A 24,013-nucleotide genomic window follows, 5' to 3' on the forward strand; every position below is an offset into this window, starting at 1 on the left:
CATCTTCAGAGGAGGGATGGAAAGCAGCTCAGTTTTCTCTAGAGGAACGCTGCCGTTGACCCCGCAAGAGGTAGATTTGGCTCGTTTCTTGCGCTGATCAACTGAGAATACAAAGTGTCATGGCACACAAGAAAATTTGGTGTTATTAAGCTGTGAATATAGTGAAAATGGGAAAACAGTATTGATTATGCTGTTATATCCTAAATATTTATAGGTTTTGTCTTCTCCAGATTTTGTATATATTTTAAAGCAGTTGATAAGCTGATGTTGCAGTATGGTAACTTTTGATATCTTTATTGACTGTGCAAAACAATGAATGCATCCGGAATTGAACCCAGCTCCTACTTTTTCTTCTGAGCAAACATTTCTCATCCAAATGACTTAGCACGTCAGTGGGAGCTCTGTTTTCCCAGTTACTCATGTAATCCACCATGTGAACTGATGCATGGCAAGCGCCGAAGTTAAAACAGGTCACCTAAAACAAGCGCTCTTCTCTTTTCTGCTCTCTAGTTACCAGCTAAGACAGGAGTTGTTTCAGCTTCTTAGTGCTAAGCGGCAGTGCAAAGAAGATGAAGACAAATGGCGACAAGAGACAGCTGCCTTCTTCATTCAGGTTGCTTGGAAGAAACAGCTGAACCATAGCCCTCTGAAATCGGTTCCGTCATCTAAAAGTCTGAAATCCGTAAACAAAACCAGCTCAGCCATAAAAACCAGCAAGCAGTCCATCCTGAAGCAGATATATGGTAATTTTGTCTTCACTCTTTTTTAAATACCTATGCTTTTATTTTTATAACAGAGTGTATTCTCCTATACACTTCTTACCTCATCGTTAGGGATTTCAGCTATTTATAAAAATCAGTCTGAATCTCTGGTATTCTGGGTAATTTTATTTCTGTTGCAGGTTGACAGAAAAAAAAACCCTTCTGTGATTTAAAATGGCTGTGGCTAAAGCCATTTGAATCACCACGTGGCATGATTCCAGTACGGGTCTTGAGCAACCAAACCTTTCTGTTGCCAGAGCCGCTCACATATATCAATACAGAAAGAGAATAAAGCAATTAAACTGGGGATAGCTGGCTGTATCGACGCACAGTGGCTATCTGGATCACGGTTTAATTTTTTCAAGCAATATTTTAAACTTCTTTGGGGTTGTGTTGATTTTGCTTTAAATGTTTCCATTTGTAAAATACGGTCTTGTCCCATGTTAATAACTTCCTTGTTTGAAGGCATCCAGTCTTTACTGGAAGGGTAAGATCATCTTTTATGATAACACTGAAGTGCTTTGCGCTATGCCTGAACGCGCCTGGTGCCAAGGAAGGCGTCCTGAAGAAAGGGGAGCGTTGCTTTTAAACCTTGAGTTCCTTTACAGTGTGGATCAACTACATGTACTTTCCCAGGTGGTAAAAGTCACATCTGTCAGGGCTCTGTAGTTTAGATAGCCAAAAAGGATATAAATAAATAAATCAATAAATAAAGCTAATAATTTTATTTGCCTTCTTTTTGATAGCAACTTCAAGATGTATCTTATAAAGTTCAGTTGTGGTTGTCCCAATTTTCTGTCATATAGAACATCTCATGAGTTTCCTCATCGTAAATGAGAATACTTTTTAGGGTAAAGTAACGCTGGAGCCTCCTTAAATAGTTTATAGCTATACATAACCGCATCTCTACGTCAATAAACACAGAGCTGTTCATCTTGTGTGTTACAGGACGTTCTCAGGAAGGCAAAGCGTATCAGCCAGCAAGACCTCCTTCGAAGCTGAAACTTTCTGATGTGCAGCTGGTCTCAGGTAGGACACGTACACTTTAAGAATACTTTATATATAGGTGGGATTGGTTTCATCTGAGAAAAGAAAAAAATAATCTGCTCAAGAAGCAGGATCTCATATCAAAACACGTAACTACTAACCTGTTGTGATTGCACGCTCTTTCTTTCGCTAATTTTGGACTTATCTGAGCACTATACTTTTATCCTTATGTTGAATCATTTATATGAAAACCTATTTTCACGGGGCTTTTACTAGGAAAGACCTTGATGTAATAGACTTGTACACTCATAAGCCAGATAACATTCACCTGTGGTTAAAATGGTCTCGTATTTTGGTTCAGCAGCAACTAGCCCTATAAAAAAAAAAAGAGCGGATTTCTACATGTGCCAAGAATTTAGACACCTGTTTGGTAGAAATATATGGTTTAGCACATAGAAAAATAATTGAAAATCCAAAGGTACCCATCCGATCTCTGCCCTTTCTTCTAAAACGGCATAATGGGGTTCCTGCGCTGCGCACAGAGCCTCAGTTATTCTGTAGAGTTTTACTTGCGGTAAGTTTTGAGGCGCTAACGAAACCATGCATTTATTTGCTGCTTAGCTCGGAAGCTGTGTAGTCATTACCAGCTCTTCCTTGGGAAAACCTTACTTGTGTTTTAACTGAAATCGTATGTATGGAGCAGGTATCGGGGCTGCAGGGCTGGCACGATCAGACTGTCACGCCGTGCAGGCAGATGGGGCTACACCACGTAAAACAGAACAGCAGCGAAGAACAGAGGTTGTAAAAGTATTATCAAGGTCATTAAAGGCTGGAACTTTTATGCATTGACAGTTTAAAAATGGAGTACACGGTCATCTCTCCTACTACTGCTTTTCTAAATGCCATTTTTAAGACTTTTTCAAGAGATTTGGGCAGAGAGGAACCTTATGAAATTCAACAAGGGCAAGTGTAGGGTGCTGCACCTGGGGAGGAATAACCCCATGCACCAGTACAGGTTGGGGCTGACCTGCTGGAGAGCAGCTCTGTGGAAAAAGACTCTGTGGAAAAAGATCTGGTGGACAACAGGATGACCATGAGCCAGCAATGTGCCCTTGTGGCCAAAAAGGCCTATGGCATCCTGGGCTGCATCAAGAAGAGTGTGGCCAGCAGGTCGAGGGAGGTCATCCTCCCCCTCTACTCTGCCTTGGTGAGGCCGCACCTGGAGTACTGTGTCCAGTTCTGGGCTCCCCAGTTGAAGAAGGACAGGGAACTGCTGGAGAGAGGGTACAGCAAAGGGCTACCAAGATGATGAGGGGACTGGAACACCTCTCCTATGAAGAAAGGCTGAAGGATTTGGGTCTCTTCAGTCTGGAAAAGAGACGACTGAGGGGGGACCTTATCAACACTTCTAAATACTTAAAGGGTGGGTGTCAGGAGGATGGGGCCAGGCTCTTTTCAGTGGTGGCTGGGGACAGGACAAGAGGTAACAGGCACAAACTTGAGCATTGGAAGTTCCACCTAAACATGAGGAGGAACGTCTTTACCCTGAGGGTGGCAGAGCACTGGAACAGGCTGCCCAGAGAGGTGGTGGAGTCTCCAACTCTGGAGACATTCAAAACCCACCTGGACGCCTTCCTGTGCAACCTGCTCTAGGTGACCCTGCTCTGGCAGGGGGGTTGGACTAGATGATCTCCAGAGGTCCCTTCCAACCCTACGGTTCTATGATTCTGTTATGCACTTAGTGGGGGCTGGGGGCTATGGCAATGTTAGCCCTTCGCCATGTGATGATTAGTGCCATGTTGGCCCTTTGGTCTTCATGGTTGTGTCACACATCGTTCCGCGGCAGGCCACAGCTAGATAGCAACAAAGCGAATGCTTCAAGGAGCCAGCAGTTCCGATAATTAGCAAAGGGAAGTAAAATACTTTTTCCAACTAGTTTAAGAAAACTTTGAAGTCACAAGAAAATCTGACAGTAGACGTATCCTTGCGTTTGTTAGTACTGCAGGTGAGTTTCTGCCTCACTGACAGACAGAGGTGCTTTTCTTCCACTGTTTGAAAACTGTTTTAATTAAGAGGCCTGACCAGACAGGTGTTTGATTGCCACCTCTTCATGCAGCCATGAATCTAAATTTTAAAAGAGCTTTAGCAAATAATGCTTCTTTTCGTTTAACTTTTCAGGACAACAGCTCTCCCTGTCTTCTGAAATGAAAAGGCTTTCTTGTGAGGGTTGAGCGTCCTTTGCTTTCATAACTTGGTGACGAATAGGATAGTGATAGGAACTCTGCCCAGTTCCTTCAGAACACTACCTACTTTTATTCACCTAATAGGAGCTCAGGGAACTTTAGCCCTTACTTAAAGACAATAACATGTTTTTCATCTGCCTGCCTTTGTGCATGACAACATTACGTTTGTTGGAAAAGTTCAGAGCTGTCAGTGGCTAATGCCAGATCCTCTGTTTCTGACGTAGGTGCCTGGAGTAGGTCAGAATGGACTCTTCACTTCTTGATTCTTCTCTCGCAGAAGGTAGAGCTGGGGGAGGCGAAGGCTGACTGTCAGCTCTACTTTTAATGTTCGTACAGGGGAAAAAAGCATGCAGTGACAAATCTGTGACAGGGACTGACACCAAACTCAGTTCACTTATTGGCACGAGCAGGCGAAACACTTTGGACTGGGGACGTGCAGGAGGGACTGAAAGGAAGTGTGCAAATAAGTAAGGGGCGGGGGGCAGAGGATGCTTGTAGGAAAGGAGTGTGTGATGGGATATACGGACATCAGGCACGTGCTTAAAAATAGTCTGGAAAACAGGGCCTTTATGATTAAAACAAATTTGGAACCTGAAAGTTGTTCCTTTTTAAATATACTTTTTATTAAGTAATGCCTTTCTTCAAATGCAGTAGGTGGTATTTAAAGATGCTCACTGCAGCCAGCCAGGTAAACCCGGGGGGGTTTTTGTTTCACTGTAGACATCGAAGTGTGTTTATAGAGTTACAAAGGAGGAGGTTTTTGCAATTCTTGGCATTAGAAAGACATCCTTAAGATGTGCTGGTTTCACCCCCGCAATGAAATGTTCAGATTTGCACTGGGGCTGACCTTGGCTAGAATGGGATAAAGCACTGAATGTTTGCATCTAATCTCTACAAAACTGGGACCGGAAAACACAAGTATTATTTATAGCACAGTACAGTAAATAAAAACATTGAATTCACCAGACATTCACCGCACTCAAAGCTGAGAACAGGCAGCTGTCCTGGTCTGAGGACGTTCATGTTTGCTTTCTAATAATTCAGAGTGTGCTCGCTTTAGCCCTGGCCTGGCTTTCCCTACCTTCTAGAAATGACCCAGTACTTAACGCTGCTAAATATTGCTCAACAAAGTCTCTTGCTGCTCTTCAGCAAACTCAAGCCAAGACCATTGTGTCATCAACTGAGGCGGCAGCCTGGAAACCTGCGTTCGTTTATGAGGGTAAAGCTCAAGTCGAGCTCCATTCTTACAGGCTGCGTTAAATGCAGGCAGTAGCCGGCTGTGTAAGCTGTACCAGATGCCAGAACTTTTACTACGGATAATCAGAAGTGAGATGTCAGGAAAAAAGGCCCGTTCTTTTCCTGGTAGATTCATTGTTCATGAATTTCTAGAACACAGCGTAGATTAAACTTCTTTTTATCCCCTGGAGTTACTCATCAAAACCATTTTGTTCTTTTACAGTAAACAACCTACAGTGTGTTAATTTGCTGGAGAACATGGGAAAATCCAAGCAATTTTCATACAACATGAGGCCAACCACTGCTGCGAAATCAAAAAATACAAGACTCAAGCACTAAGCAAAACTGACTGTGTGGAATTTAAAAAGCACCTTCCGGTACAACTGTTATCTTCCGTAACATACAAATCACCTACAACATATTAAACTTGAACACATTTGCAATTTTGTATTATCTCATGCCAAGCAGACTTCTAAGGAGTTGGACTCATTTTGTGTACAAATTAGTTTTTTAATGCGGCTATTAATTTATTTACTGACAGGATGAAATCCGAGTTGCATTTGGAAACAGCAAACGAAGCGCAAAGCCCAGCATTGCAGTGGAGTTGCAGGGGCTCCCCCAAGTTTTCGTTGTCAAAAGTAGGATTGTTGAATGTGTTCAAACGCAGTTTCAAAGGAGAGGGGGAACTGCACTAAAGATGTAACGGTTCCGGAATAGCGTTGTTCAGTTTTACCTCATTTATTAAATGTATTTCAAAATCTAAAAAAGGAATGGAAGAACAGCCTTCACGGTCCACTTCTGTACGAAAGAAACAATTGCGTCTTAGCTAGCTCTGGGCTGGGAAGGAAAAGCGGAGATGTTGACCAAAAAATACTCCGTAAATAAATTGCTTTCCACAGCCTATAGAAATTGTTAGAGGGGTGTTTTCTACCCTTTATCACCAATTTTTTCCATATTAATAATTATTTTTATACATGCACAAAAAGAGTTTCAACAGAAAGCAAGAAACCTATTCTAGAAGAAAACTTGTTCTTATAATAGCTTTGGAGCTGCCAGTGTACAGTATTTACCTTGCACAAAGTATTTAAAAATATGAACTCAGCAAAAATAAAACAATTTTACTCTAGTTTCAAAGTATATTGTTTTCTCTTTTTTCTTCTAGTTGGTGTTAGATAATTTTTTTGTTTTTTTTTAATTAGTATGATGCTTTGAAACAATAGATGATTGGAGTGAATACAGGTCTGTTTCTCTGCAAGCACATAAAGCTTTGGGGAGACTGGATTTTCTTTAACAGCCCTCACCGTGGTCACCACATCTACTAAACCAACGTCTAAAGTAACGTCAACTAACATTGCTAAAGTAACATCTACTTGCTTGAAAAGAAAGGCAATAGAGGCGCGCAGATCTTTGTAAAATTTTTATTCTGTTTCACTTACAAAAAAATTGACAAGCTTTGTTCCAACATCTTCCATTCAAAACTAAATAGAAGTAAATGCTTTACAAATAAATGCAGTTCGACCTCTTTAATACACGGCGTTTATAGGGCCGGGTCCCTGGGGGTGAGAGGCAAGGTAGATGTTGAAACAGTAATGGAGGTCTGTCAGCCACTGCTCTTGAACTTCACCACTCTTCAGCGTCTAGAAAGAAGGGGGAAAAAAACCATTAAACTCAGTATCACCAACAGCATTTGCAAGGCTTCGCTCTGTTTTTACAGTTAGTCAGGTGCGCTGTTAAAGGTACAAGATGGCCTCGTTCACCTGCACACAGTGACATTATTCTTCTCCTTTGTACATTTCAACACCGTACGTCTGTTAAAGCCGAAATAATAAAGTGTTAGAACTTGCTACACTAAGTCGGTGCTACATTATGAAGCGTGTGAATTACACCAGATGTGATTTCCTTACTCTTGATTACAGTGCCTTGCTTACTTTCCAATTCTGCAATTTACAGTCAATTAAAATGCAAATGAGCATGGTTCTACTAAAGCAGGAGAGCTCAGTGCCCCCCAGTCTCCAGGAGAACTGCTACCAACAGACCAACACAGCCCGCAGGCCGGTAATTCACTCTCCTTTGCATTCCCGAGTAGTTAAACACAACCCACCCACAGTGGAACATCACAAAAACTGGCCCAGGCATTTCCAACACCAAAGGAACTCAACCACCTCATTCTCTGTTAGAGAACCTGCCTGATACTGTCCTACATCTGCTTGCGCCACCGCTGAGGTTATGTTTCTGGTAACAGAGTTTTTAAGAGCCACTAACAGATACGCGTGGCTTGCTTAGTCACACCTGTGGGACACACAAACTCTCTGCGCTCAAAACCAGTACGAGCTTTGTGCGAAGGCAGCTTCAGATTCTTCTTCTGAAGAGAGAAGCAACTGTAAGAGTCTCAAGGCCACTGGAACGTAGACGCATGAATAGAAGGGCCGGGTTTTGCAATATTTGAAAGAGTATTTTGCACCGTGCGTTATTTGTCTGAGTTAATAACATCTTTGTACACCTATTTATCGGAGCAGGGGTATACGGAAGAGACTAGTTTCTTATTTTGGGCCAGCTCTCCCTCAGACGGGCTGTGTAGGCAATCCGCTTCCAGTGGAAGCCAACTGCTGGCCAGGGCCGCTGGATTGGGTGCAACCTAAACTTCGGAACTCTCATCTGTGCAGTGAGCACAGGAGCTCGGACAAGTAGCAGCCTTCTGCGCAGCCTGGACTTCCGAGACAAATAAAAGACAATCACAACTTGTGTTTTGCTAAACGTCCGTTCTTCGTGTTCGCAATAATTCTTAAACCTCGTATATACCCTTGTGACCCGTGGGAGACAAGGAGGAGTTTCATACCATGATGTCCTTGATAATCTGTTGCACCAGAAATTCGTTTGTGATCATATGGCTCCTGAGCTGACCGTGTTGCATTAGTAAGCGAAGCAACTGAGCAACAACGGGCAGTTCTTCCTGACAGATCCTGCTGACTTGCAGGCTTTGCAGCATCAGCCTCAGTAACCGCGGCAGGAGTGCTAATGCAGAAATGCACGATCCCCACAGCATATCCCTGAGAGGGAAAAGAGAACAAAAATGGAAGTGATCCAGGACACCCATTTCAACTGTGCTTCTGTGAACGAGCCTCACAGCTGTACAAGGCAACCTGCCTCTGTGAATTCAATCGTGCCAACTGCCTTCAACATCGTTAGTGCTGAAGCAGAAAATTTGTACCAGAAAACGCTAAACTTGAAAATATTCTAAAGTTATGTACGGCATTAGAAAAAAATTTAAGGTTCTGTCCTGGAGCTACAAACGTTGCTGAAGCTCTTACACAGGGTGATTTCTGCTTGGCGAGGCCGGGAAGAGGTTTTTGTTTCAGTCATTGTTCAGGTACACCTGAATCTTTACTTAAGGCTCGTAAGAAATCAAACAATGGAATCAGCTTTTTGTGATGTGCAAGTCATTAAATACAGTAAGTGAAGAGGACTCCAGCTTTAAAAAACACACCTAAAATTTGAAGTAAGCTTTGAACAACTTTCCTGTATATGGAACCGTTAGAGGAAAAAATCTTAGGTTTAAACTATTTAAAGACATTTCTGTTATACAGGTAAATAAACTTATTTAAATCTGGTATCTGTAGCTTTTTTTTTTTAAATTCAAATGGATTTGCAGTCTATAAAACGATGCCTGAGAAGTTTTGTTAAAGCTGAAATAGGAAGTCAGTTAAGAGTACAAGCTTATAAAGCCAAATCCTTTGCATGTTGCTTTTCAACATATCTAATGAAACTAAAGGCTAAAGCTAAAGATTAAGGTATAAATATCCACCTTTCTAAAGTCAGGATGGGTCTGACATCTAACTAGAACAATTTGAGATGAAACCTTCTTCAGTTATTGTTTTAAATAATTCCAGCTAACTTTGCAGGTGTTTTTCTTAAATCCAAGTACTGTTTTGAAGTAAGCAAAAGACAGACGGCAAAATAAATTGGGGGGACGGGGGGGGTATCCTTTCCTTTGACATCTCTAAATACTTGTGGGTATAAAGGCAGAGACAATTAACACGGGAAGAAAAGCAGCGTTACCTTTTCTGTACGTGTTCTGCATCCTCTTTGTCTAAAGTTAGCAGGAAGTAGAGAAGACTGTAACAGCAAGAGGCTAAGAACTTGTGCAGGGTTTCACTTAGGATGCAGGCTTGATCCAAGAGCTTATTTATGGCACATAGAACAGATCCAGCTGTGCTATCGGGAATTACAACCAATCCAACCTGTATTAAAACCACAAAAAAAACCCCAAAACAAACAAAACAAGTTTATCACTTTATACACAAGTTTTTCTGCTGGTACAGACGCACGTCTGGAGATGAATGAATCTCTCTCATAGCGTGACACGTATTACTTTGTTTCTGTTCAGCTTCTCCACACTACTGCATTTTTTTCAAATCCATGTTTTCCTAAGAAATTGCCACCTATACCACCAGAAGGCTAAACCGGCATCTTCACTCCATCCCCTCAAAATAAACTCTCATCTCAAACACATTTTTTAAAAAACCCCACTGCTTTGAGCCTTGCTCTGAAAGACGGTACAGGCACAAAGCCGCCCTTCCCTGTCTTCAAACGGCAGCGAGCAGTCGCTGAGGTAGAAGGAAACTCCGATTTTCTCTCCAAAAAGAAAAGCTTCTTCTGGATCGTCATGAGGGCGAGTCTCCTTAGGAATCCAGCAGGCTCAACAGGAACGAGAGCGTTATGAGCCGAGTTAAATTAAAGCTAATGAAACAGATTAACGAAACAGGCCTACAGCCGGGGCGATGCTCTTCTGTTGTTAAAATGAGAACCATCTAAAGTAAGGATTTTATAGGCATGATAAATAATTTAGCAAACATTCTTTTTTGGGTAGAGGCAGTGAATTCAAAAGCAGTTTAAATTTTGAAGTGCTGTTGAGTAACTATCCTAGATTTTTGTCCTGTAAGGCTGTAAAAAAAAAAAAAAATTCATCCATTGCTACCGCTGCACCATTTATCTTATTACAAAACTAATTTAAGGAGTTTTAGAGCAGCCTAATTTGCTCGCCTGCAAGTACATTGGTTTAAACTGACGGAGGCAGTTGGTTCGCTTACCAAGGTCAGCCGTTTCTTTTAGAAATGTTTAGAAAAAGATCAATAAAGTACAACCTACAGAAATGCAGAATGTATTTCATCGGTATGATTACTCAGGAGAGGTAAGAGATAAAGAACAATGATAGACTCAAACTTTTAAATACTTCCAGTCTAAGACACCAGGTGTATTTCAAGGCCACGAGTGCAGATCACTGTCACGAGCTGACCCTGCCCCAGGCAGCTGCAGAGGCAGAAGGGTGGTGTTCCTGCGTGACAAGATGGACTGCAGCTGTCACCGAGACCCTGCTGAATACTACAGGATGTTGAGGCACGAAGTGACAAAAACTAATAACGATGTTCCTGGCCAACCACAACGAGGAAATAATGCTAGCGAGCTCGATGGATGTCTGCATATGAAGAAGCATCCTGAAGATCACGTGAGCCATCGGTGCTGACGAAAGAGGCCAGTGGGCCAGTCTGGAAGATGACGTGAACACAGACGTTTCCATGTACACAAACCCAGCAGATGAGACCGCTCACAGGAGTCCCCATATAGGATGTTGCCTACACGGTGCCTTTCTTCCCTGTTAGGTGTCATCATCCAGTTAGAGCTCTTGGGCAGCAGCCTCATCAACTATAAAAATCCACTTAACTGCTCTCAAAGGGCCAGTGCAGTGGAATGCATAAACTGACTTAAAAGTTGTGATTTAAGTCAACATCCACCCCCAAAAATCAGTTATAGGTAAGCTTTGGTCTAGTAATTTTTCAGTAGGGCTCCATACAGGGAACTGCGGTTACTTTTTAGATCGCGGAACCATCTCGAGATGAGGACAGAGAGGTCCCCCCTCTCGGCAGGCAGCATCACGGGTAACTGCAAATTCTGTCCCGTACAATTCCGCCACCCAGCCCTGGCTTTGCCATCCCCATCAGGATGAGAAGGGGAAGACAGACTGTAAATCTCATCTAAAGCTGCTAGTCGCTCTCTTCAAAAGCAAACCAAACCAAAACAAGAAGCCTTTCCTTTACGGCTGTCCTGGCTTAAAAAAAGAAAGCCGAACTAGTCACAAACCAGAGCAAAAAAATCCATGTAAGTTTGGATACCAACAGTTATTAAGATATTTTTTAAAACTCTGCTAATCTTGTTAAAAAACTTTTACAAATTCTGAAATTACACATGAAATACATGGAATGAGTGGATTTGAGGATTAACGAGACTGTTAGAAGATTTATCGCAAGGAAGATAACCTAGAAGACAAAACGGTACTTACCAGATATTTACAGATGCCGGTCTGGAGAATGTCAAAACACTGACTTTGGGAAGGTATAGTGGACAAGCTGTGACAGATCATCTGTTTTAATAAAACAAAAGTTATATTTAAGTACTCCACATGCAAGCAGCAGTCATTCACTGTGTAATCATACTTTGTTGACAGACCTAAATACAAAGTACCCATTGGGGAGACATAGCACCTTTGTCTCAAAGTATTGATTCTTTACAGTGTATAAGAGTAACATTATCAACATAAATTATTAAGTGTTTAAAGAGATGACACCGTTAGTTTTTCTGGCAGTGGCTTTCTTCATTTTACCTATGTCATTGAAGTAGGTGGCCAAAAATACCCTATGCAGGAACAGCGCCACGCCGAGCCTCCAGCTGCCTTTCCTCGGAGCTGAAGCATTGCAGAAAACTACTCCACAAATAACTTTATCCAGCATCAAACAGAGGAATCACAGTGAAACGGGACGGAAAAATAACGTGACAAAGAAGAAAACAGCAAAGATCCATTTACAACTTATTTTCCTCTACACTGCCCAAAATGTCATGTTCAAAGATGATACCGAAGTCTTACAGACTACAACGGGAAATCTTGTTTTCTGAACTGGCAAAAACTTGCCGGTGCTTATATGAACAGGCACTAGCAAACTGCATTAGCTGCCCAGAGGCAGGACAGAAAGAGGTTTAAAAAAATAAAAACAAAACACAAACTAAAAAAACCCCACAGTAGTGAAGTGAAGACTCAGGTCTTAATTTTTTTGCCAGGTTTGGGGGGGGGGGGAGGAAAGAATTGACCAAGACCCCATGAAATGCTATATGGCTCCTGGACAGGATAAAGAACCCAGACTCCAGCAGATGTGCTAGTGAGCTGTGCTGCAGTCCTCAGCAGGTGGCTGTCTTGGTTCCTCTTTTCCTTCCCATCTATTGCAATAATTTGCAAAGTAGTCAGAGAGCTTGGATGACCTCCCTCTCTCTGTTCACGTGCGTTGCTTCTCCCACCAGTGTCATCTGAAGCCTCCAGAAAGCAGCAGGCACAGGCTGAGTGCGATACTAGACCATTAGCAATCATGAACGTCCTGCTAAGGACAAGGAAGATGGAAGAACCCATACATGAGGAATGGAATCCTGTTTGCACTTAAGGGAATCAGAAAGAGAACAGCAAGGTCAGATGTTTGAGGGAAGGGAGAATTTAGGTTTCTGAGTTTTACACATATCTCGGCTAAGCAAAACGCATGCCTCTAAGCTACCTTGCTGACCAAAGAGAGCTAAAGAAAACTTTCACAGAATGATCTGACTTGAGGGATTAAAATTCTGTGGTAGTGTCCTGGTTTTGAGACTTAGGCTGAATCAGGGCAGGTCGAGACACCTAAACAGGAGATAATGACAAAACAGAAAATATCACCCGTGTTGTGTCACAAGTAAGAGTGCACGACATTTCCAGCTGAAGGGAAAGGGGGAAAGAAAGAACAGGGGAAAGAACTGTTAGCTCAAGGTCCCGTGGTACGAAAACTCAATCCTAAATAATGTGGATGCCAGTGGTGGTCTCATCAAAAATGGCCAAGCAGTATCCTCTGGGGTGAGAGAAAAGCGTGCTCAGCTTTTTTCCAGAATTCTATGCCACACATGCTCTTAGCCCTGCTTAAACTGGCCAAATTCAGGAGATCCTTAACACAGCTGCTTGACGGAACACAGTGCTGTCAGGACACTGCTCGTGTTCATCAGTATTACAGGGGTAATTGTGCAAGTATTTTCTTTGACTAGTAGGACTATGTAAAAGACAATTTTATAGATATTCTTGCATTGAATACCCTTATTTTTGATACTGTCCATTTACTTAATAATGAAATAATATTATTAAAGCTGCGTACCCCATCCTAGACATGGCAGTGCTTCTCAACGCTGCAATTTGAAAGCGACAAAATATTAAGTACTCTGGAATATTCCCAAGAAAAGCACTCAAAACATCTGCAGTGTCAAGGAATAAAGTCAAGCTGAGACAGAGGTTACTACTGGGGATCGTCACGTCAAGTACAAACTCTGACGCCAACCTGACCTAGTATTTTAACGAGTAACACTTACACAAAAGGCAAAGCTACATTGATGAAATCTGTCGGCTGGCAGCTCAAAGCTGAGAAACCCAGCTGAGACAGGAGGCTTGGACTAACCTACAGAAAAGATCACATGGGTTTGATGAATAACAGATACAGAAAAAATGCAGTGAAACCAAAGTGGCGGGTCACACGCTTGGAGACCAATAAAAACTTCTGCTCGCAACTGGGAGTTTTTAAGAGTTGGAGATAGGAGAAAAATCTCTGCATAACAACTGACTACAAGGTGGTTGTGATAGAACCATGAAATGGGCAAATATCACTTCAGGACGGAGAAATAAAGATAATCATAACAGAAGTGATCAGACAGAGTACTGATCCCCTGTTCAGTAAGACCCTATTTAGGCTACTTCTGACATACTGTGCAAAATAGGAGTCACTCACTTTCAAGAAAGGTCAATTCAAACTGAAGGGGCACAGAAAAAAATCGCACAAAGAACAGAGGTTGGGTCTCACAGGTGTCAAGAGAAAGGACTTAACCTGCCTAAACTGGCAAAACTATACCCGAGAAGGGATAGTACACTTACAAATACAACAAAGAGGTGAAAACCGCTGCAGGAAGACAAATATAACCAAACAGCAACAAAAAATAAAGATGGTCATAGCTGGATGGGAATGCAGATGAGATGGAAATTAGGAAGGATGACTGTGAAAGGGGAAATGCAGGAGACATTTGCTGCTCATAAGACAGAGCTCAGAAGTTCACAAGGGGGATATGCCATGTGCTTGTGAGCACACAACACTAGACAGAGCGTGCTAGAGAGATCCCTTCTAATTCAACGCATACCCACATGAGGTCAACAAATGAAAGACCTTGAAGGCAAATCCATGAGGTCCACACAGCAGACTAAGGTTTCATCATGAAGAAAACCGGTATTAATATTTCACCCTTAGGACTACATCCCTAGAATAGGCCTGCCAGTCCACTGAGATGACAACTTGTAGGAGCGTTTTGTATCAGGTACAATTCACCAACACTCAAGACTGTTCCAGAATCGCAAGCAAAAGGGGCATCATACCGCTAAAGAGCGGCACACTTCCTTAGAAGGTTTGTGGTAAAGCGCATTGGCAAGGTAGTTTTTCAACCTTTCAGATCTTTCTGACCCTCAAAATAGCACCACGGTCCCCTGACATCCAGTTCTACTTTCCTACGATTAAGTGGGAGAGGCAATCCTTTTCAATTCCATAAATTAAATCCTACTTGAAATGGCTTTCATAACAAATGCCTGTTCTAAAAAGTGAAACTGAAACGTTATTAGACATGGAAATGAAAAGCAAAGAAAACTTAATTATCACATGAAAATTAGTATTTTTTCCTGACAATTTATTTTCCTTAGGCAAGGGTTTGCATGATGTTTAATTTCCATAATAAAATGTCACAGCTGATTCATTATTTTACATTTGATTAGCATTTACCACATTTTTGGTGCATTCATAGATTGGTTTTGGACCAAAGCCAGAGTAGTTTTGTTTCAGAGTATTACTGAAGTGAATGGACAGAGAACGAGCATTTCTGATTGCAGAGGAGTTTATATCTTTTCGAGGCAAGTATTTTATAACACATTTGGTTTAGGTTTAGAGGCTTTTTTTTTTTTTTAAATTTTGTTTGAATGTCCCCTTGAATAAATTAAGCCAAAGAAAAGCATTCTCTTAAATACGGGGATTATCTGTTAGCATTATGCAGCAAATACTACAGGCTCCGTAATCCACTGGCAGTTTTTCAAACCAAATCTTATTGATTAGACAAGCCCAATTATCCGTCACACTCATGAGCCACACAAGTACAACGGGAGGTTCCCTACTACTGCTTCAGAAAATCGTTACTACACAGGCCTCCTTGCCTGCCATACTGAAGACCTACTCCAACAATAGCCAGCTAAAATGGGAAAACCAAACAAAACAGGCTTTTCATAGCTCTAATGTACAGAGAGAGGAATCCATCAGTTTAATATGGCTTATCTGTAAGATGCTCTAACTCCAAAAGGCAGAGCTGAGACGACCCAAGGCAGCCCGGTCTCCATCTGAGCCCTCGTGGCGACAGGAACACACACAAATGATGAACCAAGAGTAATATTTTGTTCATTATTTAACTGTTTCCACTCCTTAAATCACTCAGTGCTTCCCATAACGTGATAGAATCCTGACTCAAAGGGCCTCGAGGGAAGTATTTTATCAGTAACTCACGAAGGCAAATCTGCATATTATTTCAAGATTAATCATGCTGCAAAGTACTCTTTTTCAAAGAAAAATACCTTCCTCTGAAGACACACGCAAAGTGTGAGCACAGAGAGGAACAAAACAAGCAAGAAAGATAACAGATGAAGTATTTTAGCGAGCCACTCTGTGAAGTCGGACCAAAGACAGTTCAGACTCCAAGAGAAGTGATTTTATTGAAAAAGAAAAGTTGGCACACACCAGACACTATATCCTAACATGAACTTTAAAATATATTTTTCAATTCACATCGACATCCACCTCCAACACGGGTAACTAAAACGTAACAGGCTGTTCTGCAGCCAATTCCCAAGCCCTTGTGAAATGACTGTTTCGAGCAGGGCTCTCTCCAGTGTAACGTGTTACTGCAGAGCGTAGAAAACGAGAAGTTTTCAGGTGATGGGGCAGGCAATGAAGCTTGTCGTCTGAAGCTTGGCCAGCTTCCCCTGAAGCACCCAGCTTATCAGACAGTGTACTCCCCTGACAGGTGCTGCTTCTCTTTCTGAAATAAATTGATTTGACAGGGCAATATTAACAGTGCCCTGAGTTGTTGAGAAAGCCGCGTACAACAAGAGATCTTTGTTCATCTGCCTTGGCTAAGCTCACAGGGGCGGATGTGAAAGGTATTCCTGATTCAGTGACTCCAGGAAAAAAAAAGAAAACACCACCACAAAAAACCCCACATGAAATCCCCACACAATCATGATAAACACAAAGCCTATGTTAAAAAAAGAAAAAGCCAAAAAGAAGGAATGGAGTCTGCAATAGAATATTACAGAGGTGGGCAACAGGGGGAAAAAACCACTATGGGACTAATTTTACATTCAGGGTAGCAAAACAGGAATACAGGAGCTTGTTTAAGAATCACAAATGCTTTAGAACATGCACCGTGTCCCGCATCTTGACAGAGTACATATTTCCAAAGACTTAGAAGGATTATGAAACAGAGTTAATGTCTAATTGCTGGCTCAGAAACAGGGTGACCGCAGCACACAGACTCATCTTGCATCTGTTGAACTGTGGTGATTGCCTGTCTGCAGACTCCTTGGCTGTGGCACGCAGTCCGGTCTCAAACCTATATTAAGAGTCAACTAAACCAAGTGAAGTTACCTTTATTTGCCACTGGACAAAATACATGAGTGACAGTCACCACTGCTCACCTCCTGAGTAACAGTTTGATTATGTGTTTAAACCTGGGTACCAGCAAGATTTGGTGACAGGAGGCAGAGAACTACGGGCTAGAGACAATCCTACTGTCTCACCAAGTGACGGGCATTTCTGAAAATATTATTCTTTTGTCAGCAAAACCAGGCTTTATGCTCAACTGCTACTGTGCTATCCAGGAGCAGACAAAGCTGTACCTGAAAAATGGCATAGGTTTGGTTCTCAGAGACATCTTACAAAATTTGAAGAAAAGACACCATAAAATAGCTTTGCTACCCAAGGAGCTTTTGTTTCATCCTCTTGCAGCCATAATAAGCCCTTCTTTCACAGCTCTGCGGCTTTCTCACAGCTATAAAACATCACCACGAACGATTCCTCCTTCTTGTGGATGCCTCCCTGTCAGATCACGTGCAGGAAGGTCAAAGGGATGTCTGATGTACCTCTCCAAATTCATCTGCCTGCCCCCTCCCCCAAAAAAAGGACTTGAAAACGCAGAAAACTGTAGACTTAAAAACCCAGCTCTTGTCCCACAAAGCCTGCCTTTTGCAGCAAATTTAGTTTAGGTATCACAAACCAGGATGTGAATTTATAGCATAACGTGCAGTAACTGTGGAGATGTTAATTCACATTAGTTACACGCAGTAACATGTGAGCTCCCAGCTACAAAATGTCACAAGATAAACTAGATGTATAAGATGCGGGCACAACAGAGCACTGGCCTGAGGATCAAGTTAGGTTTTTTGGGGGGTTGTGTTTTGGTGTTTGGGTTTTATTGCTGGTTGTTTTTGGTGGTGGTGATTTTTATTTGGGTTTTTTTTGGTTGTTGTTGTTGGATTTTTTTTTTTTTTTTGTTAGCTTCACGTCCCAAGAAAATTATGGAAGAGACCTTTGAAAGTGAGTTTTATTCATTTTAGGAGGTATTACACTTATTTATATAATTTCTCCTTTTGGGGGTGGGGGGCAGGATTTGCATTGCTTTTCAAGGAAAAAACCCCATTATTTTAATTTCTAAACATTAAACTTGGATACGATGTAGTTTTACATAACACTAATGGGCTTGTACAGAGGTTTTTTTACCCTCCTTAAAGAGGGTAAAAATGACAGCATATTTCTAGTTCAGAAAGGATACTATTTACCCTCAGCTGCTTTTTCTTCCCCAGTGTAACTCTAATCTGGAAATCTCAATAAAGACCACAAGTTGAAATCTTACAGGGACTTAAAGTGAAAATCTTCATTTAAAAAATTTAGTGTTTTTTCTCAAGTGTTAATCTGCTTAAAGTTAAGCTTCAGCACTGCAATTCCACCATCTACTTCTCAAGACAAACATCCTTGCAGGACTTTTTATTTACATGCTATCTTTAATGATTTATTGTAATTTTCCACAGCATATCAGTGCAGATACAGCCTTCCCAACTCCACTTTATGAGACATCTCTGGTTTTGACACACATTAGTGTATTAAATTACATGCATCCCAACGTTTTTGAATTCAAGACTGCTTTTAAAACCAGCTGACCTTCCCTAGTGTTTGCTCTTAAACATTTTAAACATTTTGTTGAGTATTTTGTTTCTTCAAGCGAGTTAATGTGCTCAGTATAACTCTAGAATCTCGACTTCGAGCAGAACTTTTGAATTATTGTTTGCTTTCCCCCTCCAAAATGTTCAAATGTCAAACACCAAATATTACAACAGAAATTATCATGTACACATGGTTACCTTGTTAAACTCTTCATTCCTGTTGGCGCTATTTCATCTGACACTGGCAGAGCAATTAAATTACAGGGGAGTGAAGAATATTACCGACAAACACTATGGCACAGTTAAAATGAACAAAGACTGAAGCCTCTTCCCTAAGGCTGCAACCATGGATTCCGAAGCCCCATCTATTTCAGCTACAGGGGTATGATTTTACATAATTGGCTTTAATAAGGCAGAAGTCATTTTACGTCGAAGTTGCTCCAGAAAAGGAACCAAGGTTTCCACATTTAACACATCTTTTAGACAAAATATGAAGATTAACCTTTGCAGCTACACAAAATGGCATTTAAAGGGACAATTTCCTTAAGCATTTCTCCTTAAGCGAAAATCACCATTAGCTAAAAGCTTCCACAAAAAAATAACACGGCTTCAGATTTCCAATATACCAATTACCACTCTCTAGACAAAAAAAAGTTACAACGTCCATCTTAAAACAGTTTTGTTATAAACGATTGAAAAGCATTAATTTCTATGAGAAGTGCATTTGTTTGGCCTTTTCACCAATTTTGGTTAGCCACATGCTACCAAGCGCACCCATCACATTAACACTCCCAGAGTCCAAACTGCCATTTGAGAATGCCGCAAGTTATTCTTTTCCTTTGCACAGCTTGCTCTTTCTCCAGAGGCACACCTTTTCTTCCACATCTCCGGTGTGCATACATTAAATTCCCTCTTACAGTTCACGACCGTTAGAAATACATTCCAGTCACTACACAGTACAGCGAGCTAGCGACAGACACCTGGGACTGCCTTCCTCTGGATTTGAAAACGAAGACGAGCAGGGAGCAATAACGCCAACAAGCCGCGGACTCCTACAGATTCATGCCTGGGACCCTTCATCCCTTGCCCCTCCGTTTCTTCAGCGCCGTAACCCCAACCTGCTCCTGCCTCACAACCCCCCAACACCCCCACGGGCTGGCACCTGCTGAGCCTGATCCAGAGCGATGCACGTGGAATGCAGGATGCAGAAACCGAGTTATAAACTGCCTTGTGCTAATCTAGAGGTTTTTTCTCTTACATCTGCTTTTTTCCCCCCCCATAAAACTTACAGGCAACTAGTATTTGCAACTTTATTCTTTTAGAGAGCCGAAAGCTAGCCAATGGTTTAGACAAAACTAGTGGCAGAAGAGGAGGATGGATGGACGGACTAATAATAATAATCTGATCGGTAGTCTCATTTATCCATAGGAAACCAGGCTGTCAAATCCTAATTCCATCATTTCCTTATTTATTTTCTCTTTTAAATGAACAATTCTCAACATAAAGTTGAAGCCTGAATGCTGCCTGCTCTGCAGCCAACGGAGGGCTGTTCTCACTTGCTAGGTATTTTTAATCACTACAAATATTTTGCTTAACATTACAGCATCATCATAAACTTCCTTATTCAGCAAGGGAAAGCATGAAAGATTGAGCACTCAGAAGCTGTGCCGCTCTACTCAGTTCCACCAGAAGCGTGACTAATTCAAGATGGGTTTTATTAATTCCTGCAGCACTTCTTTATTGAAATAATTTTCTGTCACAGCTAAAAATATTTTGATTCGAAAACTGTGTCACACCTTGAACTAAGCCTGCTTGGAAGAAAGTGGCCTCCAAACTTACCTCCCTCAAACTCAATGCACATAGAGCCATCATATCATACTGTCTTTCAAGACATCCTAGAAGAGCCTCATGATTTACTGGCAGTTTTCCTCTCCCTGGAGGCTGCAGCTCTGGGTTTTTTGAGGGGCTTGTTGCTGTTTGGTTTATTTTCTAGTAGAGTAGCTTGTTCAATGCCTGGTGGAAACCACTTACTCTACAGAAAGTACTCCTTTGCAACTTTGTTGACAAAGGTTGAACTTAAAGGTTTTTCCCAAGTCAAGATTATTTAAAAAAAAAAAAAAAACAAAACACCACAAACAAACCAAAAACGTTCCGGCCTCCAAATCTCAAAGTTTTTATAGACTACAGTCACCAGAATGTTTTCTTTACAAATTGAACGTGAAATAGACTATGGATCAACATCTTTGAGGTTGGAGAATGGTACTCAACACAGAAAAGGGAAAACCCCTAAAACTTAATAAACACAGCACTGTATTAGATATTTAAACACAGAGAACACAGTCACCCAGAAGCCTAACATCTGATTTTTTTAAGTTGTAACGTCAGCACAGTTTTGTTTATATATCACTTACCGTATCTACATTTGCACCTGAAATCAAAACCATCCAAGTTTTGATTTGAAAAATTAATGGAATCCTGTGAGTCATAAAAGGAAGTGGTTGCCTTAATACTGGTTTCTTCTCTTTGTTTAAACAAAGAGATTTGGAACACAGTGTATTCTAGACACCATTATTATCAGATCAGAGACAAGAGGCAAGAATATCTTAATTTTTCTCTAATAGGGAAGAAAGCTACTGAAGAGGTGCCCCTACTCTTCTGTCTGCAAATTCCATGGGGGATGTGGGTGTGTGTGGGGAAGCAATTGTGCGAGGAACACGCCGAACAGCACTGCAATACTACCAGTCCTTCTGGCAAGCATTTAACGTGGAACAGTTTGACTTCCAGATCACATGTAAGTTTAACAACCTACCAGATAAAAAAATAAAGTTTCCCCATACTGGGAACCTCATTATGCTCTAAAACCAAAAAATAATACAGAGATTTATCGATGGTGAAACAAAAATTCTGGATTTTTAAGAGGGGAGTTTTTCAAAGAATCACAGAATCACTGAAGTTGGAAGCTAGTCACCTGTTGCAGAAGGCTAACAGGTTAGTTGAGCACAATTTGCCCTTCATTAATCTTTGCTGACTATTCCTGATCACATCCTAGGTGTATCTGATATAACCCAGTTCACTAGAAATTTTCTCTCTCCCAGTCACAAACACGCTTATGAGGAAAAGCCTCCAGTCTCCTTCTCGAGCTCAGAGCTGTAAGCAGCGGTCCAGAAGTCACTTTGGTTAAGTCTACAAAATGAGGCGGCTCTAGAAGGTATCATCGCTCTTCACACACAGATTTTTGATGCGTGGGATTTTTGTTCCTATTCTTTTATAACTTAAGTCTCCAGAAAAGACTTCAGGCTGACACGTAACTGCAGTAGTAGTGCAATGCTCCATCAAATGTCCAAAACCTCTTTCATTACTAACCAAGGATATCCAGCTCTTTGCTTAATGACTGCCATCCACTTCTGAGAACCTGAGGGAGCACCTTGTGTCTTTTCCAAGAAAAGGTACTTTCACAAAAACAGGTCTCAAGTTTCTGAACATACTGACCCTCCTTGATGGCACAAAACCACTGAAAATAGTGTGGTAGGAGGAGTAAATACAACTTGCAACTGGGAACCAAAAGCACAAGCCAGCTACCTACAATTAAACTACTTCACTGTCCCTAAGTGAAAATAGTCATACTCTGTGGTTTCTCAACCAGCTTTGACAGATTTGTGGCAGAGAAGCAAAAAGAAGAAGGAAAAGACACATGAGGTGGCGTTTTCATGAACAGGCAAAGTATACATAAATCCTTTAGATTATGCTAACTCTTTTGAGAAACAAGTAATCCCTCTGGTGCATTCACAGAGGAACAGTTCCATACAGGAGAGGGAGAGAAAACTTTCTAGTCTTTCAATACCGGAGAAAGGAGTTTTGTTGAGAAAATGACTTCATTACTGCCCAGAGAGACAAAGCGAAACAAATTAGAAAGTTTAGCTGTTTCACAGGCCAACTGACTGAAGGCAGGACATCTAAACGTGTGTGTCAGTCACGGTACCAAACAAAAACTTTGCTTAAAACACTTTTCAATACATAATAGCAGATATGCAATATACGCCTCAAACTATCATTAATTTCAGTAGATTATCACTTAAACTTTATGAATTAGAAGAGAAAAATCTACTATACCACTTTCTTGAACCAAAAAGACTGCCACAAAGCCCAGAACAAATCATACAACTAAAAACTTCTGTTACACTTTTTCTGCATTCATGATAGAGATTTCATAAATACTGTCAAATTGGCATGTCATTAAAACATGATTTCACACTTTAAAGTGGTTTATGGTGGGCTAAGCAATAAAAAGAGTTGAGCCAGAACGAAGAGTAATATGCACCTGTTCTGAATAAAATCTCGTGGCTCAGATCCCTTTAGAACCAGCAATAACATTAAGCTTTCGGTACTTAGGGATCTTACAAGCAGGAATTGAATTCACAGTGAAGTTTCTAATCCCAGTAAATTTTGATTAAATAAGCATCAGAAGTGATTCTGAATAACCACCAATGCCAACTTAATATTACTCCCAAGTTAAAATCTCATTTAATGCAAGTGCTTTTTAATTAACAGTGGAATTTACTCTCAAAGAAAACTCTTCATAATTATTATTTTTACAATTAATTTATTTTTGAAAGTCAAAATATATTGCTGATCTTAATCTTATTAGCATTTAAGAATTTTCCACCAAGGCTTCTGTGCATTTTTTCCATAAGTATTGTTTTGCATACTACGTGTCTGAACATTCACCTTTTAAAGCGGTTTCCTTCAAAATATTATCTGATGGCTACAGAAGAACACTGGCTGTTTGACAGCTGTATTTTCATTCTTTTTTCAACTCAACTCACAACAAGATTTAGGCATCTGCAGAAAAGGGATGGAGAGCACTCGGAGTTTGTATGCTGTCATTTAGAATTAGCGTTGATGTATTACCTCTGTCACAGCCCAGTGGTGTAAAAACTGGTCCAGATCAGTTAGGTAAAGACGGACAGGTGAAAGCTGTGTCTGGCTAATGTGTGGTTTTCCTCTAATGCCCTGGAGATCAGTCAACTCCTTTCTTGAAAACCCTAGAGAAAAAGAAGCAGTACAACAGCATCACGAAACAAGCCAAGCACTGTTCTACTCCAACAGCATCGTTGACAAAAACTGTCTTTTAAATTACGTCTGCATAACATCTTTTTTTGCTAAAAGCTCTTGCTTGGTATTTTAAATTAAGTATATCAAAATACAAATTCTGATTTCTGAAAGAAAATGAAAATATTTGGAAAAAATCAATGGCATACCCACTTAAACTATGATGTGGTATAAAAACCCAATGAGGCCAATGTTAGACTGCTATTTTTAACATACGTATCTTTAAAAAATAATTAAAAAAAACAGGTATAATGCAAGACAGTTCACCATATGTTTGCAATAACTCAGTAACCTTCTAACATAACCCCAGGGTTGAAAAAAAAAAATAAAAA

At 41.0% G+C, this 24,013-nt stretch overlaps 2 protein-coding genes across 16 annotated transcripts in view; one reads left to right on the forward strand and one right to left on the reverse strand.

Moving 5' to 3' along the window:
* INVS (inversin) overlaps positions 1-6,502 on the forward strand; it is a 101,513-nt gene extending 95,011 nt beyond the window's left edge. For all 8 annotated transcript variants that reach the window (XM_054190242.1, XM_054190240.1, XM_054190241.1 and 5 more), the window contains 3 exons: positions 511-743; positions 1,710-1,790; positions 5,451-6,502. In XM_054190242.1, coding sequence (XP_054046217.1) covers positions 511-743; positions 1,710-1,790; positions 5,451-5,566 — 430 coding nt within the window. In that variant the 3' untranslated portion in view covers positions 5,567-6,502. The remainder of the gene's footprint in view (positions 1-510; positions 744-1,709; positions 1,791-5,450) is intronic.
* A 129-nt stretch (positions 6,503-6,631) lies between these two features.
* Positions 6,632-24,013, reverse strand: part of TEX10 (testis expressed 10) — a 60,232-nt gene continuing 42,850 nt past the window's right edge. For all 8 annotated transcript variants that reach the window (XM_054190250.1, XM_054190254.1, XM_054190253.1 and 5 more), the window contains 5 exons: positions 23,481-23,614; positions 11,562-11,642; positions 9,284-9,465; positions 8,064-8,274; positions 6,632-6,864 (listed from right to left, as the gene is read on the reverse strand). In XM_054190250.1, the coding sequence (XP_054046225.1) occupies positions 6,751-6,864; positions 8,064-8,274; positions 9,284-9,465; positions 11,562-11,642; positions 23,481-23,614 (722 nt within the window). In that variant the 3' untranslated portion in view covers positions 6,632-6,750. The remainder of the gene's footprint in view (positions 6,865-8,063; positions 8,275-9,283; positions 9,466-11,561; positions 11,643-23,480; positions 23,615-24,013) is intronic.

This window comes from Rissa tridactyla, chromosome 2, assembly GCF_028500815.1.
Source record: "Rissa tridactyla isolate bRisTri1 chromosome 2, bRisTri1.patW.cur.20221130, whole genome shotgun sequence".
Taxonomy (NCBI): Eukaryota; Metazoa; Chordata; class Aves; order Charadriiformes; family Laridae; genus Rissa; species Rissa tridactyla.